Source organism: Dama dama, chromosome 23 (assembly GCF_033118175.1).
Source record: "Dama dama isolate Ldn47 chromosome 23, ASM3311817v1, whole genome shotgun sequence".
NCBI lineage: Eukaryota > Metazoa > Chordata > Mammalia > Artiodactyla > Cervidae > Dama > Dama dama.
Window position 1 is genome coordinate 62,338,231 of NC_083703.1, and position 25,184 is coordinate 62,363,414.

General features: G+C 45.7%; 2 protein-coding genes across 2 annotated transcripts; both read right to left on the minus strand.

The window, feature by feature from the left end:
* Positions 1–248: 248 nt before the first annotated feature.
* Positions 249–24,726, minus strand: SUN5 (Sad1 and UNC84 domain containing 5). The gene is made up of 13 exons (XM_061125847.1): positions 24,641–24,726; positions 22,804–22,862; positions 22,542–22,610; positions 21,517–21,583; positions 17,413–17,474; positions 13,283–13,332; positions 11,956–11,990; positions 11,037–11,145; positions 3,735–3,813; positions 2,710–2,825; positions 2,037–2,204; positions 1,447–1,533; positions 249–380 (listed from the first exon to the last, which is right to left on the minus strand). The coding sequence occupies exons 1-13, from the start codon at positions 24,724–24,726 to the stop codon at positions 249–251; spliced, it is 1,119 nt and encodes a 372-aa protein (XP_060981830.1).
* On the minus strand, positions 18,696–20,174 carry LOC133045248 (F-box/WD repeat-containing protein 2-like). The gene is made up of 2 exons (XM_061127548.1): positions 20,090–20,174; positions 18,696–20,026 (listed from the first exon to the last, which is right to left on the minus strand). The coding sequence occupies exons 1-2, from the start codon at positions 20,172–20,174 to the stop codon at positions 18,696–18,698; spliced, it is 1,416 nt and encodes a 471-aa protein (XP_060983531.1).
* Positions 24,727–25,184: the final 458 nt, after the last annotated feature.

Below are 25,184 nucleotides of genomic sequence, written 5' to 3' on the forward strand. Positions count from 1 at the left end.
GTGCTGCCATTTGCTATGACTTTTGGCAAGTCAGTTTTTTTGCCTGGAGACTTCATTGTCCTCATCTGGGGCCTCAAATGGGGCCTCATGGGGCTGTTGTGAGGGTGCCCGGGTACCCAGGATGGGATTGATAACTGCTACACTGAGTTTCAGACATCAAGTCCTAGGCCACTCTCACTTTTTGGGGCCAAAAGACATTTGGAATTGGGCATGAAGAATAAACTTTAATCTCTCTTGGGGTGGGGTCTTTAGTTAGGCTGCTCTCTGGGTAGAGTCACAGAGCCATGCACACGTACTCGGTACAGGCAGGTGAAGCGTGGGTTCCCCCAGTTGCTGGATATCTTCACCTTGACGGCCCCAAATGTCCTGGGAGGCTGGTTCTGAAGGACAGCCACAGACAGGGGCCATCTCATTCATAGCCCCTGATCTGGCCTGTCCAGAGGAATGTTTGGGAGTGGAAGGAAACCCTACAATTCTGTAGGTGGGGAAACTGAGGCTCAGAGAGAGGAATGTCCCAATGTCCCAAAACCACATGGCAAGTCACTCAGGGGCTGGGATGCAAGGGGTTGAGGCCGGAAGATAGATTGACGGTGATGGGGAACGCATCCTAGCCTTGGGGGCCTGGCACATTCATGCTCTGGCACCCTGGGCAAACCACACCCTCTCTGGGCTTCAGTTTCTGGTCTGTAAGAGGAGCAAGGGTAATGTCTGCTTCCCAGCATTGCTGTGAGCACTGAAGTGAGATCTTAGGGCCAGATGGCTTACCAGCCCTGGGCATACAGTAGGTGCTATGTAAATGTGGCCCCCTCCCTTTCTTCCCCATAACCCAGAAGGGATGGAGCCCAGTGGCCCGTGAGATCTCACGGATGGTCTCAACCTCCCAGGAAATTACACCAGCGGAAACTGAGGCCCAGAGAGGAAGAAAATGGTCTGTGATTACATAGAACTTATGGTTGGGTCAGGATTTAGGCCAGGGTCAGCTTGATTTCCAAACCTGGACATTTTCCCGAGTCTCAGGGCCATTCCAGCAGCCACCCTCTGGTCATGCTTCTGCCTCCAACTCCCTCCCCTCCAGGCCTTAGCTTCCCCACCTGTAGTTGGACCAGGTGTTGATCACGTGGTCTCCCAGTCTGGCGACATTAAGTTCAAAGCCATTGACCCTGGCCTGATGGGCCCTACCAGCTCAACACCTGCTGTCCCTGGGAGGAACCACAGAGGGCGGGCTCCTCGGTGGGTCAGGGAAATGGAGGTAGATGAGTCTCCTCCACTCTCGGCCCTAGGCAGTGGCTCCATCACTCTGGGCCTCAGTTTCCTCATTTGTCAAGTCAGTTAGTGACAACTGTGTACCACCTCAGGCTACTGGGGCATGAAGTGGGGTCCCCTGCAAAGCCCTGCACACAGTGTGTATTCAGTAGGTGCCCAACATGGGCAGGGTTTCTCAGGTACCTGGAGCTGGAACGTCTGAATGATATTTTCTGGCTGAAACTGAAATGCCCCCAGGAACACCTCCTCCTTGGGGGAGCCTTCCATGCCCTGGAGAATCAGAACCAAGAATATAGCATCAGGTACAGGCAGGAACTCCAGAAGGTGCTGCCTTTCCCAGTCGAGACTTGCACACCTCCCAGGATGGGGATCTCTCTACCTCTTTGGGCATTGTTCCATTGCAGCATAGGTAAAGGATAGGAAAGAGCATTGGTCTGGAAGCCAGAAGGTTAAGGGTCCACTTCTAACACTGTCATTGACTCTAGGGTTTGATGTGTCCCTGCCCTTTCTCTGAACCTGTTTCCTTTTCAGTAAAATGGGGTCTCAATTATCTTTGAAGACTCCATTGGTTCTGAAAAACGTGGGTTGTAATAGAGTACTGTTTACCCCCTATCCCAGAAGGCTGTGATCTGACTCTGACCCTGACTATCCCCAGCCTTAACATCCAGTCCCTCTAGGCTTCGTAGATTGTATGGTTTATCACAGTGCCGCGAAAGCTGCCATTACGAGCTGTCCCCTCAGCTAAGCATTGCTGCCAGCTGGGGCGTGCTCACGTAGATGACGAAGTCCTTGGGGGCGGTGTCCAGGCTGCCCGACAGTGAGATGGTCTTCGGGATGTGCTGCAGGGTCAGGTTGGACAGGTAGACCTTCTGGGCCAGTCGGATGGTCACCTGGCCGCGGTCACCCGAGAAGGCCCAGCAGTTGCCAGGTGTCACGTTGGGCTGGAAGCAGCAGATGCAGTGAAGGTGGGTGGTTAAAGAACAGATTCCTTATCCCAGCCTGGCTTCCCTAGACCTTCTCGGCCCTCCTGGACAGGCCCAGTCCTTCCTGTCTACAAAGCTCGGCTCGAGTACCACCTACTCCAGGAAGCCTCCCTGACAGCAGGCAGCAAAGATGACCCCTCCCCTCAGCCCAGCGCAAAGTGGGTTCCCTGAACTGCAAGACTTGAGAGTTGGGGGAGGGGCCTCTTCCAGTGCGAAAGCAGGCTGTCCCTGCCCCTGGCCTGTTCCCTGCTCCTGCCCAGCACCCCAACTTCTCCCCAGACTACTACCCCCGACCCCATCAATTGTGCCTTTTTTCTGCCTCGGCTCCTCCTTCTCTCTTGCTCCTACTCTGCCCCAGGCCCCCACCCTCTGCACTCTCACCCCCACCTCTGCCTTCAGCTCCTGCCCCCAGGCCCCTGGCCACACCCCGGCCACTCTCCCCCAGTCCTGTCCTTCCTCCTGCCTCGAGGATCACGTCCGGGGGCTGTGCGTAGTTCCACAGCCGGATCCAGTTCCAGTAGGAGCAGGCCTTGTCGTGGTTGTATGTGGCTGACGTCTGCTCAAAGTCGATGGAGGCCCCTGTGTGGGAGGTGATGGCAGCGGGGGGTGGGGGGTGGGGGGAAGGGTCTCAGCTGAGCAACCCTGGCATCTGCCTGGTGGAGAGGAGTCTCACTAGGTGCCAGGGGAACACTTCAGAAGAGTCACTGGTCCTCTCTGGACCTCAGCGTTCTCCTCTGGGATAGGGGAGTAGCAAAAGTAATAACAACAGTAATGAGAGCATCCATTTCATGGGGTTGTTGTGAGGTTGAAAGGAGTTAATACAGTAAACTTTTCCAGCGGTGCCTGGTGCAATGTAGGCGCTTGCTCACTTATGTCAGCTTAGTTATCATAACCCAGTTAGTATCACCGTGGCCCTTATTATAGCCGTTTCTCGGAGGAAGAGACTCCAGGTCTGAGAGCTTAGACCGAAGTCCTCTGACCCTGCATCTCCTTGGGTAGGGGTGCTGGGGTGAACTGGTGCTGTCTACACCATTCAGCCCGCCCTGCCCGCCCACCTCGCCCCCTCCCACGCAGCTCCTCACAGGGGCACCTTTCATATCAGTTCCTGTGGTTTGATACGAAAAACACTTTACCTTCCTTACCAGACCTCAACCCAGCATACTCCTCTCTACCCCTCTACTGCAGCCACTGCTTAATTTTTCAAAGGCGTAATTCCTAACTGTAAATAGGCCTGTGGCCAGTCTCCCCTGCCCAGACAGGGACAACTCTGTGGACCCCTACATTTGGAGGGGGATGGGTAGATGATGGCCTCCCCTTCCCACCTCAGCCTCTGTGGGAGAAAATGGAAAACTGTAACAAGAACAGCAGCCCAGCAGCTGAGGTTAGCAGGATATGCCCCTTCCAGAGCTGAAATCCACCCTCTGAAGAGTTTCTCAGGAAACTTGGGCTGGGCTGGTTGGTGAGGCAGGGTGGTGGGGAGTCACTCACCTATCGACTTCAGGGCAAAGTCCGGCTTCTCAATGTAATCTCCTTGGATCATCTTTATTATTTTCTGGGTCATTTTTTGCTGCGAAGGCAGAAAACCCAAGTTGTGCACTGGCGTGTTCTTACAGATCACGGTCCACAGTTGTGTTCACACCAGGTGGCAAGTGGCCTCAGGACACCTTCTTGTCCCTGCCTGCTGGCCCCTGTCTGGTCCACACACAGGGCTGTCACATGCTATGCTGTGAGGAGGTCCAGGGCTGCCCCCGGCCCATCCATGGGGTTTACTCGGTGATTTCACACCCTCTGTGATGCACAGTCATACATGCAGGACCAGGAGTCTCAGTTAAGGCCAGGGCAGGGGGCCTGGAGTCAGACAGACCTTTCCTGCTAATGGTGCCTAGGCTAGTCACTGCCCCCGTGCGCCCTCCTGCCCCGCCCCGCCCCGAGTCTTGATTTTCTTCTCTATGAAGTGAACGTGTTAGTCACTCAGTCCTGTCTGACTCTTTGTGCCCCCATATAGCCCAGCGAGGCCCCTCTGTCCTTGGGATTTCCCAGGCAAGAATACTGGAGTGAGTTGCCATTCTTTCTTCCAGGGGATCTTCCCAACCCAGGGATCGAACCCCAGTCTCTTGCATTGCAGGCAGATTCTTTACTCTGTGAGCCACCAGAGAAGCTGGAACAATAATCACATCCACCTCCTACTCTTGTGAGGATTAGAGCTAAGACTCATAAAGCTGCGACTATATGTCAGGACTGTCTTCAGCTTCATATATGTTCATACTTATCCCCTCTCAGCAACCCTAGGAGGTATGTACTAATAGTGCCCCCATTTTAAAGAGGAGAATTTTGAGGCACTTGTCCAAGGTAACACAGCTAGCGAGAGGTAGATCCGGAAACTCTGGTTCCAGAGTTCAGGTTCTTAACCTCTACATTGCTAGATAAAGATCGCAAAGCACAGCCACCCACCCCCTCCCTCCACCCCACACTCCTGCTGCTTCATTGCCTCAAATAAACACATTTCCACCCTTAAAAAAAAAAAAAAAAAAAAAGATCGCAAAGCATTGAGTAGTTGGTGCTCAATAAATCACTGGCCATTATTTCATTAGACTTTTCACAAGAGTGTTGCTCAGTCACTAAGTTGTATCTGACTGTGACCACAGGAACTGCAGCATGCCAGGCTATCTATCCTTCACTATCTCCTGGGGTTTGCTCAAATTCATGTCCATTGAGTTGGTGATGCTACCTAACCATCTCATCCTCTGCCGTCTCCTTCTACTCCTGCCTTCAATCTTTTCCAGCATCAGGGTCTTTTCCAACAAGTCAGTTCTTCGCATCAGGTGGCCAAAGTATTGGAGTTCCAGCTTCAGCATCAGTTCTTCCAATGAATATTCAGGACTGATTTCCTTTAGGATCGACTGGTTGGATTTCTTTGTAGTCCAGGAGACTTTCAAGAGTCTTCTCCAGCATCACAATTTGAATATATCGATTCTTCAGCGCTCAGCTTTCTTTGTGTTCCAACTCTCACATTCATATATGAATACTGGAAAAATCATAGCTTTGACAAGACAGACCTTTTTTGGCAAAGTAATGTCTCTGCTTCTTAATATGCTGTCTAGGTTGGTCATAACTTTTCTTCCAAGGAGCAAACGTCTTTTAATTTCATGGCTGTAGTCACCATCTGCAGTGATTTTGGAGCCCAGGAAAATAAAGTTTCACAGAGTAGCAGACTGTATTTTCTTAAAACGACTGCAGAGAGGTCTCCCGTTCCTTGCTCTTCCTTCAGTGTGACTTTGACACCCTTCTCATGGACACATGGGACTTCAGCTCCCTCCCTATCCATCTGGGTGAATCTGTGACTGTGGTAGGACTTGTGGGCTCAGTCCTAAAAGGTGAACCATCTGCTTTTGGGGGGATGTTCACTGTTTGAAGCCAGTTGCCGTGTTGTAAGGAAGGCCATGCCATACAAAGGGACCACCTATGGGCACTTTAGTCAACAGCCCTCAGTTCCCAGCTGACAGCCAGCATCAACCTCCACACAAGTGAATAAAGATTCCTCTAGATGATTCCAGACCCAGATATTGGGTCACCTCCAGCCTTCATGTCTTCCCAGCTAAGGCCCCTGACATCGTGAAGCAGTGACAAACCATCTCCACTGCGTCCTATCTGAATTCCTGATTCACAGAATCTCTGGACATAATAAAATGGTTGTTCTGTACTACTAAGTTTTAGGATGGTAACTGGGTAACTACCATAGTGTTACAGGGCAGTAATTATACTCTATTTGTTGGTGTGGAAACTGAGACTCAGAGAGGTAAGAACTGAGCTCCTAAAGCTAAGAAAAGACATTGCTCGTAAAAAGATAAAGATATTGTATTCATAAAATAAGAACAGAATTATAGGAAAAGGAGTACCTAGAGAACAAAGAAAATTGTTAGGAGTTCAGAATGTGTTAGCAGGGATGAAAAATTCAGTATAAGTTTTGGTAGATAAAGCTGAGAGTGTTTTCTCAATTGTAGAACAAAGAGATAAAGAGAGAAAAGTGGAAAGAAAAGAAAAAAAAGAAAAATGCAGGTGATTAGTTTAGGAGTTTGACATCCATATAGTAGGAGTTTCGAAAATGAGAATAGAGCAAACAGGGCCAGGGATAAATAATCAATTTAATCACCATTAAAGAACATTACTTTCTCTCTCTCTCTCTCTTTTTTAACAAGTGAAGTATAGTTGATTTACATTGTTAGTTTCTGGTATACAGCAAAATGACTCAGGTATACAAACATATATATATATATTGCAAATTATTTTCCATTGTAGGTTATTACAAGATATTGAATTTAGTTCCCTATGCTATACAGTAGGATCTTATTGTTTATCTATTTATATTTAATGTCTTCTATGTGCTCAGTCGTGTCCGACTCTTTGCGACCCCTGGACTGTAGCTCGCCAAGCCCCTCTGTCTATGAGATTTCCCAGGGGAGAACACTGGAGTGGGTTGCCATTTCCTCCTCCAGGGCATCTTCCCAAGCCAGGGGTTGAAACCACATCCCTTGGGTCTCCTGAATGGGCAGTCACATTCTCAACCACTGCGCTACCTGGGAAGCCCCCCTATTTGTATATAGTAGTGTGTGATGTTAATCCCAACTCCTAATTTTTCCCTCTCTCCTTTTCCTCTTTGGTAGCCATAAGTTTATTCTCTATGTCTGTGAGTCTGTTTCTGTTTTGCAAATATTGATAAGTTCATTTGTATCATATTTTAAATTCCACATATAAGTGATATCATATGATATCTGTCTTTCTTAAAGAACATTTCTTAAGACTAAAGAACATGTTTCCACATTGAAAAGGTTTCCACATTGAAAGCCAAATGTGGCTAGCTCATAGGTACATTATTATGACATTTTAGATGTAAGGTAAGATGTAGGGCTTCTAGGTTAGATGTAGTAAGTTACAGAGAACCAATGGTCCCACTAAAAACTACTAGAAAAAGCCAGATGGTTTGCTAAATCATGTTTTAATACCATCATTGAGCTATGAAAGAAACAGGACCAGATGGACTAAAATTCTAGACAGGGAACAACCACTCTGAAATATGCTGACATTCTTAATCCCTGGGGCATTTGATGATTCTTTGCTTGGGTTGAGGATCTGGGTTTAAGTCAGGCCAGGGGCTGCTACTGACAAAAGAGAAAGCAGCAAAGTTGTTAGCATTTACATAGAGCAGGTAGGACAGAATTGGACACTTAAGGAACCTTGACCATGGCTTATTTCCCTCATTAGATGTTAACTGAAATCCAAGACTATGTAAGAAACTAAAGGGCTGCTTTAAAAGCTTCTGAAAATCAGAATAAAATTTCCCAGTCTCACAGCGTTTAATAAACAAAGTCCCTCTGAGGAAGGAGATGCCAAAACAAGCAAGAGATTAAAGACTTAGCAGTGATTCTCCTTATTATATGTCAGAATCACTGAAGGACTTGTTGAAACACAGAAAAGTTGGTTCCCATCCATAAAGTATGTGATTCAGTCGGTCTGGGTGGGGCCCATTAATTTGAATTTCTAACATTTTTCCAGGTAATGCTGCTGCTGCTGAAATGGGGGCCACACTTTGAGAACTGCTGTCCTAGAGGAAATGCTGAGTTAATACTGAGTCGCTACATCTGCTCTTCACTTGAGGGCACTAAACCAATTACAATTACAATGAGAGACATCCAAGCTTGCCCCAGGGAGAGAAGGCTGCCAGTGGGGTCAGAGATTTTGTATCCAAAATTGGAAATTCAAAGTCCAGAAATAAATCCATATGCCGACAGTCAATTAATCTTTGACAAAGGAGGTGAGGATATACAATAGAGAAAAGAGGTCTCTTCAGCAAGTGAAAAGCTGGAAGCCTCATTAAATCAATGAAATTAGAACACACTTTCACACCACACAAAAATAAAGTCAAGATGGTTTAGACTTAAATATAAGACATGACACCATAAAACTCTTAGGGGAGAACATAGGCAAAACATTCTTTGACATAAATCATACCAATCATTTTCTTAGATCAGTCTCCCAAGGCAATAGAAATAAAAGCAACCCCCTCCCCCACACACAACCCAAAAGAAAATCCCCTCAAAGCAAATAGAACCTAATCAAATTTATGAGCTTCTGTACATCAAAAGAAACCACATACAAAGTGAAAAAGCAACCTACAGGTTGGGAGAAAATATTTGTAAATAATATAACTAACAAGGGCTTACTTTCCAAAATAGACAAACAGCACATACAACTCAACAACAAAAAACCCAATGGGAAAATGAGCAGAAGACCTAAAGAGGCATTTCTTCAAAGAAGACATACAGATGACCAACAGACACATGAAATTATGCTCAGCATCACTAATTATTAGAGAAACGCAAACCAAAAGTACAATGAGGTACCACCTCACACCAGTCAGAATGGCCTTCATTAAAAAGTCTATAAATAACAAATGCTGGAGAAGGTGTGAAGAAAAGGGAATCTTCTTACATATTCATGGGAATGTAAACTGGTGCAACCTTTATGGAAAAAAAGTTCCTCAAAAAACTAAAAATAGAGTTGCCATCAGTTCAGTTCAGTTCAGTCAGTCAGTCGTGTCTGACTCTTTGCGACCCCATGAATCGCAGCACACCAGGCCTCCCTGTCCATCACAAACTCCTGGAGTTTACTCAAACTCCTGTCCATTAAGTTGCTGATGCCATCCAGCCATCTCATCCTCTGTTGCCCCCTTCTCCTCCTGCCCCCAATCCCTCCCAGCATCAGGGTCTTTTCCATGAGTCAACTCTTCGCATCAGGTGGCCAAAGTATTGGAGTTTCAGCTTCAGCATCAGTCCTTCCAATGAATACCCAGGATTTATCTCCTTTAGGATGGACTGGTTGGATCTCCTTGCAGTCCAAGGGACTGTCAAGAATCTGCTTCAACACCATAGTTCAAAAACATCCAAGCATAGGATCCTACAATCCCAATCCTGGGCATATATCCATACAAAACTATAATTCAAAAAGAAACATGCACTCCAACGTTTGTTGAAGCACTATTCATGATAGCCAAGACATGGAATCAACCTAAGTGTCCATTGGCAGTTAAATGAGTAAATAGATGTGCTAAGTATATGTTCAGTCATAAAAAGGATGAAACTATGCCATTTGCAGCAACATGGATGGACCTAGAGATTATCATACTAAGTGAAGTCAGAAAGACAAACACCATACGATATCATTTATATGTTGAATCTAAAGTATGACACAAATGAACTTATCTACAAAACGGAAGCAGACTCACAGACATAAAGAACAGACTTGTGGTTGCTCAGTGAGTGGGGGAGTTGGGGAGGGAGTTTGAGATTAGTGGATGCAAACCATTATATAGAAAATGGGTAAGCAATAAGTTCCTACTGTATAGCACAGGAAACTATATTCAATATTTTCTGACAAACATATTGGAAAAGTTTGAAAAGAGTGTATATATGTGTAACTGAATCACTTTCCTGTAGAGTAGAAATTAACACAACATTGTATATCAACTAGACTTCAATAAAAAAATTGAAAATTCAAAAGGCCTCAAACATGTGTTCAGTCTTTCCCACCAAGACATTTACCAATTTTTGAAACTGCATGGGCAGGAGGCTAGAGGGCTAAGCCAAAAACCTTTGAATAAATCCTATAAAAATTGCAATCTAGATCTGAACCAGTTCAATGCATGTTTGCATAGAAGTGATCAGTATTCTTCATCTTCCTTACAAAGAAAAGGGAGAACTCTACCTAGTTGAAATTATAATTATCTGGAACATCTAGTTTTTTTGTAAAAAAATGTCCAGAAAACACTAAAAAATTACCAGATATGAAAAGACAAAACCATAAGGTTGACACACCAAAGAAAAAACAGGCAATAGGAGATCATAGATGATCCAGGTATTAGATTTAGCAGACAAGGATTTAAAAATAACTGTGACCAATATGTTAAATAAAATAAAGGAAAAGATGGACAATATAGACGAAATGTTGGAGAATTCCACCATAGAATTAAAATCTATGAAAAATAATCAAATGTATATTCTAGAACTAGACAATGCAATATATGAAATTAAGAACTTAATGGAAATGTTTAGCAGTAGATTGGATAGAGCAGACTATAGCATTATTAGTGAACCTGAAGAAATATGAAGAGAAAGCATCTAAACTTAAGCACATAGAAAAAAGAATGAAAAAACAAGCAAACAAGGAAAATATACAGGAATAATATGGAAAATACTCCAGAGATTAGGATAGTTATAATTGATGTCTCAGGAGAGGTGATAGATAATGGGTTAAAAACAATGTTTTAAGGAATAATAGCTAATAATTTTCCAAAACTACTGAAAAAGATCAACTCATAGAATCAGTAAGTTCAGGAATCCCCCAAGCAGGTTAAATATAGAACACTGGAGATAAAAAGAATATCCTACAAACTTAGGGATGGAAACAGACCACACTCAAAGGACAAATAAGAGTGATATTAGACTTCTCTAAAGCAACAGTATAAACTAGAACACCATAGTGGAATTCTTTCAGAATTCTCAGGGGAAATTTTTCCTATCTATAATTCTATACCCAACCAAACTATCAACAAGTGCAAGGGTAGAATAAAGATGTTTTCAAACATCAAGTTCTAAAAAAAAAATTAATATATACATCTTATTTTACTCTTTCCAAGGAAGTTATCCAAGCATATGTTCCACTAAAACTTGGGATATGAAGAGCTGGACATCAAAAAGAGAATTCAGGTGTTTTGGGGCAGAATGGCTAGCAACTCACCTCATCTGACATGGCTTCCATCTCTTGGAGCTTGGCAATGAGCTGGTTCAAGTGACCTCGGAGGTCCTGGATTTCCCCAGTATGATGTCGCACCTTCTCTTGGTACATCCTTATGAGGAAGGAATGAGAACAAAGAACAACTGATTTGTGATGCTGCTACTATCACCCTCAGCTTCTACCTCTGCCAGTCAGCGCACAAAGAACTAGCTTCACATCTTCCCACTCTCATGGGCCCATCCCTGGACCTAACCCCCCAAATTCTTATCTCTAAGAATTTAGAGCAATGAGCGTTACTCATGCCCTTCCTTCTGCTTGGACTATCTGACTATCCTTAAACCCAACTCATTCCTTCTGAATATTTAAGAACTTTTTTTCATTTAAGGATGCTGCCATGGGTGTATCTTGGTTAAAATTTCTCCTCAGCTACCATTTGCTGGGGCTTTCCCAAGTGGCTCAGTGGTAAAGAATCCAGCTGCCAAGAAGGAGACACAAGTTCTTTGCCTGGATTGGGAAGATCCCCTGGAGAAGGAAATGGCAACTCACTCCAGTGTTCTTGCCTGGGAAATCCAATGGACAGAGGAGCCTGGCAGGTTATAGTCCATGAGGTTGCAAAGAGCCAGACAGGACTTATAACTAAACAACAATAACAACCTATAATTCTATACCCAACTATGGGCCAGAAACTATTCACGACATCTTCTTTAATATCCATAATTACCAAGAGCAAGTTGGGTGTTATGCTTTATTTCATAAAGGAGGAGAAGTGAAGTGTCTTGCATAAATTTAGCTATTTATAAAGTATGGGAGCTGAAATTTAAGCCCAAGTTGTTCTGGCAGACCCCATATTCTTAGCCAGTAGATCTTGGCTATAGCTCTGGTTTTTAGGTAACAATAGGACTATTAAGCAGATTCTTCTTACCTGAAGCTTTGCAGTGGACTATCTATGCTGTCTTCCTGGTGGGAAATTGAGGAAAGCAAGGGATCTCCTTCAGATGGCCTAATCTGGGCCCAGCAGAATTTCATCAATCCATCCTCCAACAATCATAAATCCATCCATTCTTCCACTTTCTTATTTTTTTCCACCTGCCATCCATTCAAAATCTAATTTACCCTCCTTTTTGTTCATTCATCTGCATACACTTCCATCAAACATCCCACTCACCTACCATCCAATTCACCCCCCTTTCCCATCCATCTGCTCCTTCATTTATCCAATCTTTCCTATCCATCCACCTTACCTTATCCATCGACCCTTTCATCAGTCCATGTATGCATGCATCCATCTACCCTCCTATCTATCCACTGTCCCACTCAACCATCCATTCATCTATCTATCCATCCGTCCATTTACTCACCCTTATCCCATCTGCCGTCCCATCCATCCATTCTCTCATCTGTACCTTCTTCCATTCATTCATCCATCTATCCCACTATCCATTTCCCATTTTCCTTATCCATTACCCACTATCCATTACCCAATTTCCCGCATCCTTACATCCATCACTTCCATCCTGCCTCCAATCACACCCCCATCTGGCCATCTAAATGTCCAGAATTGATCATGTTCGCTTTGTACCAGGCGTTGAGGTGGACTTTGCTGGAGTGAATCAGATATGACTCTGTCTTCAATGACTCTCAATACAGTTGGGGAAGCAGTTATGATTACAGAAAATTGTGGAAGAAGAGGGGAATGTGACCACCTCTGCTTGGGTATTTCTTGGGAGAGGGAAGCATATGATGGAGTTCATAAGGGGAGAAGAAGAGAGGGGAGGACAGGTTCATCAGATCCCTTCTCTCTAGACTTTCTGAGGCTCTGCTGTCCTCAGACAGGGAACTCTGGCCACTGATTTCTCCTCCTTCTTCTCCAGGAACCACAAAGTAAAGGTCTCATCTCATTTGAGCAAAAGAACAAACTGCCTTGAGTAGAGAGAGAAATGTGTTCTTTGGCCACGCCACCCCATTTTAGGTGGGGGCCTTGATAAAGGAAAGATGGGTCACCTCTGGGAATCAGTGACAGGAGAGGATCCTGGAGGAGAAGCTATGCATCTGGTCCTTGAAAGTCACATTTTGACAGGAGAGATGGTTCCAGGTGGGGTACAAGACAAAGGCAGAGATTTGTATCTGGAATGAGTCAGCAACTGAATAGGGTCCAGAAGTGGTAAGAGGGAAAGGAACTTATGAAGGTGATATTGACTGCTTGGGGTGAGGCCAGTCAGGGGTGGGGCCTGAAGAGAGTATGCACTCACCTGCCAGATGTCCATTTTGGATGGTAAGTGCACAGAAAACATCCAAAATCCTGTGGGAGTGGGGGAATGAGAATGAGCATTTAAGATGAAAACTTAAGAGCTTATATGTTAGGCTTTGGAGTTAAGGCTTCTAGATTAAAATCCAAGCCTTGCCACTTCCTAGCACCATGCAGTTTTGGGAGAAGTTTACTTAATCCCTCTATACATCAGTTTACTCCTTTGTAAAATGGGAATAACAGTAAAATCCACTTCATGATCCAATGATATCAAATGTGCATATCAGCTCACACAAACCAAGTAATCTGTTTCCTCTTCCTCTCCAGTCTTAATCTTACAGGGGATAATTGGCAAAAAGAAGGAAAGGGGGTGGTCTCCCTTGCATTTTACGATTTCTGTGCTGTCTGAAATCTCATTATTCAAGTCATTATTAAATACCTTTAAAATCTATTTCTTGTTTTTAAATAGAATAGAATGGAACTTCAAAGAAAAGAATGGAACTTCCTCAATCTGATAAAAGTTGTTTATGAGCCACAGCTAACATCATGCTTAATGGTGAAACACTGGAGTTTTTCTTCCTAAGATCAGGAGTAAGACAAGGTGTCTGCTCTTAAAATTTCTTTTCTTTTTTGATCCTATGAAGCTTGCAGGATCTTAGTTCCCTGACCAGGGATTGAACCCAGGCCCTGGCAGCAAAAGCACCGAGTCCTAACCACTGGACCACCAAAAAATTCCCTGCTCTTGCTATTTCTATTTAACATTATTCTGGGGATTTGAGCCAGGTCCATTAGTTAAGAAAAAGAAATAAAAGGCGAATGACATGATGTTGCATATAAAAATCTTAAAGTATCCAAGACTGGGTGTCTTGCCCAGTGTTAGCAGTAACAGATGAGTTCAGCAAGGTTGCAGGATACAAGATCAGTACACAAAAATCAGTTGTACAATTGACCTTTGACAACAAGGGCTTGAACTCTGGAGTCCACTTATATGCAGATTTTTTTCAGTAGATGAACAGTTGGCTCTTCATGTTGGAGGGTTTCACATTCGCAGATGCAACCAACTGTTGATTGAAATTTCCACCCTCAGTTGGTCAAATCTGCAGATGCAAAACCTGCATGTAAGGAGAACTGACTGTATTCATTGTACTACCTGATTTTTTTTTTTTTTTTAATTAGTTGGAGGCCAATCACTTCACAACATTCCAGTGGGTTTTGTCATACATTGATATGAATCAGCCATGGATTTACACGTATTCCCCATCCCAATCCCCGCTCCCACCTCCCTCTCCACCCGATTCCTCTGGGTCTTCCCAGTGCACCAGGCCCGAGCACTTGTCTCATGCATCCCACCTGGGCTGGTGATCTGTTTCACCATAGATAGTATACATGCTGTTCTTTTGAAATATCCCACCCTCACATTCTCCTACAGAGTTCAAAAGTCTGTTCTGTATTTCTGTGTCTCTTTTTTTGTTTTGCATATAGGGTTATCGTTACCATCTTTCTAAATTCCATATATATGTGTTAGTATGCTGTAATGTTCTTTATCTTTCTGGCTTGCTTCACTCTGTATAAGGGGCTCCAGCTTCATCCATCTCATTAGGACTGGTTCAAATGAATTCTTTTTAATGGCTGAGTTACCTGATTTTATATAAGGGATTTGAACATCTTCAGACCTTGGTATGTATAGGGGCTCCTGGAGCCAGTCCCTTGAGGATACAGTATTTCTAAACACTGGCAATGAATAATATGAAAATGAATTAAGAAAATCCCATTTATAACAGAATCTCAAAGAATAAAATACTTAGGAATAAGTTTAACAAAAGAATTGCCAAACTATAAAGAGGTATGGAGAAGGAAATGGCAACCTATTCCTTGGCAACCCAACTCTTGCCTGGAAAATCCAATGGACAGAGAAGCCTGGTAGGCTACATACATTCCATGGGGTCGCAAAGAGTTGGACACAACTGAGCGACTTTGTTAAAGAGGTATAGAGTTATCCATCAGTAATGGAAAGACAGCCCAAAGCTCATGGACTGGAAGGCTTAACACTGTTCAGGTGACAGTACTCCCCAGATTCATATGTGGATCAATGCAATCTATACCGAAATCCCAACGCTCTCTTCAGAAGAAATGAAAAAGTCAATCCTAAAATTCATATTGTAATGTAAGGGATCCATAATAGTCAAAACAATCTTTAAAAAAAAACACAAAGTTGGAGGACTTGCACTTCTAGATTTGAAAACTTACTGTAAAGCAGCCAATCCAGGGATACTAGCAAACACAAAGACATATAGGTCAATGGAGTAGAACTGAAAGTACAGAAATAAATCCTCATGTTTATGGTCAGTTGATTTTCAATAAAGGTGCCAGGCAGTGCAATGGAGGAAAGAATAGTCTTTTCAGTAAATGGTACTGGAACAACTGTATACCTACATTAAAAAATAAAGTTGGTCCCTTACCTCACACTACATACAAAAATTAACTAAAAAAATGAACCATAGACCTAAATGTAAGGGTTAATATTATAAAATTTTAGAATAAAACATGGGAATAAATCCTCATCACTTTGGGTGAGGCAATAGTTTCTCAACTATGACACCAAAAGCACATATCACAAAAGAAACAAGATAAATCAGACGTAATCAAAACATACAATTGGCCTTAATCAAAAACCCCATCAAGAAGGATAACCCACAGAATAAGAGAAAACATTTGCAAATCATATATCTCATAAGGGACTTTTGTATCCTAACTACACAAGGGATTTTTAGAACTCAGTAATAAAAAGTCAAATAATCCAATTTAAAAATGGGCAAAAATCTGAATAGACCTTTCTCCAAAGATGATATCCAAACGGCCAATAAGCACACAAAAAGATACTTAACATCATTAGTCATTAGGGAAATGAAATAAAAATTGCCATGAGATGTCACTTTGCATGCCCTAGGATGCCTAATATAAAAGACGAACAGCAGTGATTGGAATCCCCATGCATTGCCAGTGGGAATGTAAAATGGTGCAGCCATTTGGAAGAGAAGTTTGGCAATTCCTCAGATAGTTATTCATAGAGTAATCAAATGACCCATCAATTCTATGCCTAGGTACAATATATACCCAATAAAATTGAAAACACGTGTCCCCACAAAAATACTACAGGAATGGTCACAGCAGCATAGTCAGTAATATCCAAAAAGTAGAAATAACCCTAATATCCATCAATTGATGGAGGATAAACAAAATATGGCTTATTTACACAATGGCTTTTCAGCCACAAAAAGTAATGAAAGGCTTGTGTATACTACAATATGGATGAACTTTGAAAACACTGTAAGTGAAAGGAAACGAAAGGCAACATATTGCATGATTCTATTTATATGAAATGTCCAGATCAGGCAAACCCATAAAGTCAGAAAATAGATTAATGGTTGCCTAGGTGTAAGGAAAGGGGATATGGAGAATGACTGCCAGGGACTGGGAAGATTCTTTCTCTGGCAGTGAAAATACTGGAATTTGATAGTAGTGATGGATGTACTACTTTGTGAACACATTAAAAACTGCTGAATTATGCACTTAAAATGGGGTGATTTATGGTGTGTGAAGTACACCTCAATAAAGCTATTATTTTAAAAAGTCTTATCTGTTGGATTATATTGTCCAGGAATTTCTAATTTCCTAGGAAATTCTCTGCTTTCCCTCTCCCTCAACCCCCACCTGGTGGTGTATTTAAGTAGAAGGAGGAGATTTCTTTGCTTCAGAAAGCAAAGCTGTGATGTGAGAGGTGGTGGTGTTGGCTAGAAGGAAGCCACAGAAACTGAGAGAGAAAGAGAGAGGGAGAAAGAGGGAGGGAGGGAGAGGGAAAAGAAGAAGAGGAAGAATAAGAATGTTATATAATACGGTTTGGGGAGAATCTTACAGTTTTCAAAGCTTTTCTTAGTTTTCAAACATTTTCCTTGGACATCCTTTTATCCTCACAGCAACACTCATTAGACAGATGAGGATACTGGGGTTCCTAGAGGGACAGTGTTGGGCACAGTGCCACATAGTTGGTGCCACAGCTCTTTCCCTCCTCAGGATGGGCATGGGCCCAGGGTTAGGGACCTCCACCTGGAATGGGACAGGGCCCAGGACACGTACCAAAAGCACAGAGGATCAGAACGCCTGCTTTTTCTATCAGCTTGTGGATGAACAGCTTGTATCTGGAAGACAGAGAAGTGATGGTCAAGGTGAGGCAGGGCTTTGCACAGGCTGGACAGTCTCAGCCTGGCCTTTGCCCTGAATGCACCCCGAGAAGCACATTCCTATCTGGGCCATGACACTCTCTCCAAGATGCTGGCCATGTCCTGTGTCTCCACAGCATCTCCGAGGAAAGAAAGCCCTTAGTCCAGTATCTCTGGCCATCAGAGATCAACTAATAGTGTTCACCCACATCCTCTTCACTCTCTCCCTCCGTTAACATACTGTTTGCCCCTTTCCAGCTTCTCCCCCAGTAAATGCATCCTTCAGGGCTTAGTTTAAATGTGCCCTCTGCCTACAACCTCCAGACTCCACACCCCCAGCTTTGTTGTGTTGTTACAATTGCTAAGTTGTGTCTAACTCTTTTTGACCCCATGAACTGCAGCGTGCCAGGCTTCTCTGTCCTTCACTACCTCCCTGAGTTTGCTCAGCTCATGTCCATTGAGTCAGTGATGCCATCCAAATATCTCATCCTCTGTCACCCCCTTCTCCTTTTGCCTTCAATCTTTCCCAGCATTAGGGTCTTTTCCAGTGAGTCAGCATTTCACATCAGGTGGCCATAGTATTGGAGTTTCAGCTTCAGCATCAGTCCTTCCAATGAACATTCAGGGATGATTTCCTCGCTGTCCAAGGAACTCTCAAGAGTCTTCTCTAGCACCACAGTCTGAAAGCATCAATTCCTTGATGTGCAGCCTTTTCACGGCCCAACTCTCACATCCATACATGACTTTGATTAGATGGACCTTTGTTGGCAAAGTGACATCTCTGCTTTTTATTTTTTATTTATTTATTTATTTTTTTTAATAATAGACTGTGTTTTTATAGGCAACCAATTAGCAGATTAATGAGCCATTTAAATTTCTTTACTTAAAACCAATATTCAAGAAAGATGAACCCCAGATGCAGCCTCTCACACGGACCCACATAACTAAGGACAAATAGATGATGAACCCCAGATGCAGCCTCTCACACTGACCACAAACTAGGAACACATGAAGCCAACGGTGTGCCCCGTCAGCGAGCTGTGGTGTGTGTCCACAAGACGAGCCCCCCGCCCCGAGCCCCGGCCCCGGCAAACAGATAGTGATTGTGCGCTGCGCGATGATGCCGTGAGGTGAGAACTTTGGTTCATGCAGGTGGCTGCCAGGGGCCGCGCGCCAGGGCCGCAGCCCCGGCGCCCCATGTCAGTCGTGCTGCTTCCACAGCACCAGGTGGATGCTGTGGTCGGGCATGGTAGTGGCGAAGACCAGGCCCGTGTCGTTGTGCCCGTCCAGTCCGTTCAGCCAGGACGCTTCACCTGCCAGGAAGCTGGAGCCCCTCTTGGACTTCCTATACTCGGGGAGAGGCCAGCGGCTAATTAGGCTCTCTGTCCACAAGTCCAGGATATACAGGTAGCGGTTGTCAAACAGCAGGGCAAAGATATCTCCAAAGCCAAGCAAGGCCAGGTTTGCTATCTCAGGAGTCTTGATGACCCTGAGAATATCATAACTGGCGAAATCCCACTGGTAGAGGCCCAGTGCCGAACTACAGACAATGTATTTGCCATCAAAATGAAGTCTTGGCTGCAGGCAGATACTTCTATCCTCAGAGACAGACAACGTCTTTAAGCACTTACAGTTAATTTCTCTCCCAATTGGCCAAATCTTGATCTCATATTTGTCTGCACTTAAGAGGATGTAGTCTCCAGGGCTGTGCAAGAGAGACTTGACTTTGCACTTCTGCAAGACCACCTTGGTGACCCATTCTGTGTGCCCGGTGAGAGTGTTCAGGCATGTCCCAGCAGATAAAGCCCATACTTTCACGGTGAAGTCTGCAGAGCCACTCACCAAGACGTCCAGTTCGTCGTTGTAGTCAACACTAAACACCGCCCCCGTGTGCCCCCGGAAGTGCTGGGTCCTGGCTCCGGAGCTCCATTCCCAGCAGGCCACGGTGTTGTCAAAGGAGCCTGTCACAAGCTTCTGCTCATCAAACTTCACCGCAGCACAAGTGTGCGTCTGGATGCCATAAACACATTGCCCTGTGCTCACATTCCACAGTTTTGCAGACAAGTCATCTGACCCTGTACACAGAAGTCCATCTTTGTAGTAAAGTGCATACACTCTGGCACTGTGTCCAATTAAAGATGAGGTCTCAAAGGCTTCATGGTCCTCCAGTTGCTTCATTCTCAAAATAGCCTTCAAATAAACCTTCTTCCAGTGCAAAGCGTCCTGAACAGAATCATCTATCTGCCAGCCCAAATTTTTACAGGCGGTCTGCCACACCTCTGTACAGGCACTTATCACCTTATTCCACTGTTTAGAGACGAGGCAGCACGTGAGTAAAGTCTGAGGGTCGAGCCATTTTAACAAATAAAAACTGAGCTCCAGGGGAAGGAGTTTGAGGAAGTCCCGCTTGAGCAGAGTCTCCAGGTTATTGGAGAGGTGTCTGAGCTGGACTGCCCCACTCAGACTAATCAGGTGATCCAGAGTTTCATTTTTCTGAGCGAGCGCCCCAGGGCCCGGGACCTCGCGCCGGGCTCACACCAACTAGGCACGCTCGGGCCGCCAGAGCCTCGCAGCGGCCAGGTCCGCTCCGTAGCCATGGCGCCTGGACCGGCGGCCGCCGCTCTGGGTCCGCAGCCTCACAGGGGAGCGGCTTCCGGTGCTGCCTGCGTCATCTCCCATCTCTGCTTTTTAATATACTGTCTAGGTTTTCCATAGCTATTCTTCCAAGGAGCAAGGGTCTTTTAATTTTATGGCTGCAGTCACTGTTGACACTGATTTTGGAGACCAAGAAAATGAATTCTCATGGTTTCCACTGTTTCCCCATCTATTTGCCATGAAGTGATAGGACCAGATGCCATGATCTTCGTTTTTTGAACGTTGAGTTTGAAAGGCAGCTTTTTCATTTTCCTCTTTCACCTTCATTAAGAGGTTCTTTAGTTTCTCTTCCCTTTCTGCCATTAAAGTGGTATCATCTGCACATCTGAGATTGTTGATATTTCTCCTGGCAATCTTGATTTCAGCTTGCGATTCATCCAGCCCGGCATTTCGCATGATGTGCTCTGCATAGAAGTTAAATAAGCGGGGTGACAATATACAGCCTTGATGTTCTCATTTCCCGATTTGGAACCTGTCTGTTGTTCCATGTCCGGTTCCAACTGTTGCTTTTTGTCCTGCATGCAGGTTTCTCAGGAGGCAGGTAATGTGGTCAGTTTGGTGTCTGCCTTCTCCACACATGGGAGCTCATGTGTGGAGGAGCCAAGACTGGGCTCTGAGAAGGCATTATAGAAATGTTTCAGACTTTCCTGGTGGTTCAGTGGCTAAGAATCCACCTCTCAATGCGAGGGACACAGGTTTGATCCCTGGTCCAGGAAGATTCCACATGCCGCGGGGCAACTAAGCCCTTGCACCACAACTACTGAAACCTTGGGAGCCCTAAAACCCAAGCTCTGCAAACAATAGAAGCCAGTGCAATGAGAAGCTCATGAACCCCAACTAGAGAGTAGCCCACCCTCTCCACAATTAGAGAAAGCCCGCACACAGAGCAAAGACACAGCACGGCCAAAAATAAATAAGAAATGCTTAGAATGTAAGCTTTAAATGCATGAATGAGGCGGAAACTCTGCAGGAATTCAGAGGCATTTGCATGGGTAGGAAATGAAAAGGGAAAGAATGGAGCAGACATTCCAGGCAGGAAGAACAGCCTCTGCAAACCTATGCAGATGGGAAGAGGTATGGTGGGTCCAGGGAGTGAGAATCCTAGCCATGCTGGCCCAATGGATCTATTGCAGAAAGCAGGAAAAGGGGAGCTGGGAAAGGAAGGGTGAGGCAAGATTTCAGTGGGCTATAGCCTGAAGTGCTGGAGTGATGGGGAGCCACAGTGGATTCTGGGGTGAGGGGTCTGATATAAACCAGATTTGATATAGCTTATCTGCGGAGAGATCTAAGCCAGTGATAGAGTTGCCATGGTCACCAGTATGCAGTTCCAGTCCCCATAACCCTCCCGCTTCCTGCCCCAGCTCACCTGCAAGTGTTGAACAGAACCCGGTGAGCCCGAGTCCTCAGGAAGCAGGCCAGGCAGGTGATCCAGGCTGTGGAGGAGACGGGAGAGCAGTAGCAGCTGCATCCTCCTTCTTATCCTATGACAACTCACAGGGCGAGACCCTGTTGCTGGGAGATCCTCTCAATTTGCTAGTTGAGCCCAGGACAGTTCTTTGAGCTACTTATAGGTAAGCATCAGCTTGGACTGAGTACTAGAACTATAAACCCACTAGTGACTGGCAGGTACTAAATACTTAAAAGTGACTCAGGAGCAAGAAAAGTTTGAGATGTCCCTGCCATGTCTATTCCCAGACACTGAAAGCTTCTCAGTAGAAGAGTGCTTGTCTGGTTCATTACTATTGTGGTGCATGAAGCTAGGCAAAAAGTATGGGTTCAGAATGGGTGTGTAGGTGGGAGGAGGCAAGGATACACGGACGAATGGTTAAGAGAATGGCTTGGAAAAGAGGTGATTAGGAAGATGGATGAGAGGATGGGAGAATGAGAAGGGGGATAGAGGGGTGGATGGGTTGATGACTGAATGGATGTGAATGTTAAAAAAAGTATGGGTGTATTGATGGATGACTCAGTGAAGGGCTTGGATGGATGGATGAACTAATAGGGTGTATGGATATTCCAACAGATGGATAACAGACGGATGGTTGGATAAATGACTGAGTGGATCAATAGCGGAGGTATGGCTGGAGGAACACAGAAGACTGATCTTTAGCGTGTGGTCAGAACCATGTCCTCAAAGTGAGGGTGAGTTGCATGGAACCATTCGCATGAGTTCAGGGGCCAGGCTAGTGGCAGAGTGGGGGAGGGCTGGCAGTTAGCTGCTCCTCCAAACAGCAGATCTCCCTCCCAGTCCCTCTTTCCAACCCTCATTCCTCGCTGGAATGACACCCCTGACGCCTCTGAAGGGAAGACCTCCAGAGCTCCACCTGCAGCCCAGCTTGAGGCTGGGCCCTCTTCCCAGGCCCAGGCTGATGGCCAAGGCAGCATACGTACACATACATCCCAGCATGCACTGGGTCAGGCCCGGGGCATTGGCGCGGACAGGCAGCAGGAAGGCGTCACCTGCAGAGAGCACAGGGCTGTCATGTCACCGCCAGCCTCTGGGACAAGGTGCCTGCAGACACCGCAGGAACATCCCTACCCCCGGCCCTGCCCCTTGCTGGGGGACCCTGGGTTGCCCACTTGACATCTCTGAGCTTCAGCCCCTCACTGCCCACAAAGACTCCCAGGGCGCCCCTCTGCCCTCCCTTCTCACTTGCGTTTGACGAAGGCGCCTCTGTCGTCCTGCAGATGTTCCGGCCTCGTTGGATGATCCTGACAACGACAGGATTCACAATTGTATTTTACAGCTCACGAGGAGCGTGGCGTCCCCGTGCTCCAGATGGAGAAACCGAATTGCAGAGAAGTTTGCGCAAGACCACAAGGCTGAGAATCAGGGACAGACTGAGGTGTGGCTGACGCTCAGAGTGCAGCCCTCTTCAGAGGAAAGGACTCAGTTTGCTGTGGCAGTCACGGGTGGTTGGCATCCAAAAGCCACTCCTTCCTCTTACTGGCAGAAGACTGATTTTGGTCCCTTATCCCCTTCTCCCCGAGTGATTAAGGCGGATCTGATTGATTTCTGATTGTTTGTGTCTCAGTCTGTTGGAGGATGGGAAAGTCTGCAGGGGTGGGGTGTAGGGTAGATAAAGGGGTCTGGGACTTGGGGAGAAGGTTTTCTCATTGCTAAACTGAGACCCACAAGAGGCAACACCCTCCTCTCTGTCCACGTATGGCCATGCTTCTGTGAGACCCCTGTGATGGTTGTAGCCATCTTGTAACCATGAGAGGAAGCCAAAAGGGAGAGCAAAAAAGATGGCAGGAACCTGGGGTGTGGCTGGCACTGCAGAACCTCAGAGTTAACATTCTCTGGAGCCATCCATATCTTGGGATCTTTTGGAACGTGAGATAAATTTTCTTTAATTAAAAATTTTTAAAAATTGAAGTATAGTTGTACAATATTTTATGTTACAGGTATATGACATAGTGACTCACAACTTTAAATGTTATATTCCATTTATAGTTATTATAAAATATTAGCTATATTCCCTGCCTTGTACATTTTTCTTTATTTCTAAGGTAACGGTCTCTAACAGCTCAGTTGGTAAAGAATCTGCCTGCAATGCAGGAGACCCTGGTTTGAATTCCTGGGTCAGGAAGATCCGCTGGAGAAGGGATAGGCTACCCACACCAGTATTCTTGGGTTTCCCTTGTGGCTCAGCTGGTAAAGAATCTGCCTGCAATGTGGGAGACCTGGGTTCGATCCCTGGGTTGGGAAGATCCCCTGGAGAAGGGAAAGGCTACCCCCTCCAGTATTCTGGCCTGGAGAATTCCGTGGACTAGTCCATGGGGTCGCAAAGAGTCAGACACGACTGAGTGACTTTCACCTCAGGTCCATGTCAATGGTCTCTAAACTTTTATACTCCCAATGTTTTATATATATGTGTATATATATATATATATAAGTATATATACATGTATCTATCTCCAAGTGGACTAATATATTATTTCCCCTTTCAAATGTATAGGCTTTATTTACACCTTCCTGAGAGATATAACTTAAAAGAGGATGAGCTAAAGAAAATACATACTGAAGTTCTAATAGCATTCTCCTTACCCCAGTATGGTTGTTCTGTGTACCCTCCTTTAGGGATAGACACCTGTTCTGGGGCCCAGAGGTAGGCACTGTTTTGAGTGGGAACTTCTACCACCTGCAAGCAGAGGCCTCCTACAGATAAAGACGGCGGAGAGGCGTGCTTTCTCGTTTACTGTCTGTCTCCCTCACGTGAGCTCCACGGGGGCAGGGAGCACGGCCATCCGGTGCAACACCATCGTCCCAGCACTCTGCCCAGGGCCTGGAGCACAGCAGGTGCTCAAGAAACACGTGCTGAACGGACGACCGCTCCTCCACTCCCTGGCTGAAAGCCACTGTCCAGCCTCTCTGACCTCAGGTGCCGCGTCCGTGGCGCGGCTGCTAGCGCCGGCTGGCTTCCAAGAGAGGGCTGAGGGGCGGTGTTTTGTCAGGGTTGCGCAGAGGGAGGGGCCGCTGCTCTCACCTCCTGGGCCTGACCTCCCTGGGGCCGTGGGCCACATTTTCGGGTTGGTCACACGAGTCCCCAGGGCTCCTGGAGGACCGGGGCATCGCAGTCCTTCTCTAGGACGGGGAATTGGCGGTGGGGATCTCTGGGAGCCGGTGAGGAGGAATGGCTGCTGCTGCTGCTCCCACCTAGCGTTCCCTGAGGGGTCCTGTGTGGAACCCTCCCCGGGTCAAGCGGAACTGTTGGCTCTGTGACCTCACAGAGCAGGTGTGGGTGGCCTTCCCAGTCTCCAGTTTGGCTCTGGAACTTCCCCCTCAGAGGAACCCATTCTGTCCAACTTTCCACTTTTCAGATGGCCTTGAAGGGCCATGCCAGGCACTCAGGGGCTGGACAGGGGCAAGACTTGGGGCTCCAAAATCCAGGACATGCTTTTTTTTGCTCTCAGGCCCTTTCTGCCCCAGGCTTCCTTACCTTCTTAGGCTATACCCAGATTTATTCTGTAATGCCAAGCTTCTCACTGGTGGACATTTGACATAATACAAAACAATGTTTGTGTGTTGTT

What these genes read in the sequence shown, in the direction of transcription:
- LOC133045248 (XM_061127548.1), bottom strand. Translation starts at nt 20,174, where the DNA reads ATGGGAGATGACGCAGGCAGCACCGGAAGCCGCTCCCCTGTGAGGCTG. An exon ending in CCGCCGGTCCAGGCGCCATG is followed by an intron (nt 20,027 to 20,089) that starts GCTACGGAGCGG and finishes AGTTGGTGTGAG; the next exon opens with CCCGGCGCGAGGTCCCGGGC.
- SUN5 (XM_061125847.1), bottom strand. Translation starts at nt 24,726, where the DNA reads ATGCCCCGGTCCTCCAGGAGCCCTGGGGACTCGTGTGACCAACCCGAA. An exon ending in AGGGAGGTCAGGCCCAGGAG is followed by an intron (nt 22,863 to 24,640) that starts GTGAGAGCAGCG and finishes TGTCGTTGTCAG; the next exon opens with GATCATCCAACGAGGCCGGA. An exon ending in TCTGATCCTCTGTGCTTTTG is followed by an intron (nt 13,333 to 17,412) that starts GTACGTGTCCTG and finishes CCACTCCCACAG; the next exon opens with GATTTTGGATGTTTTCTGTG.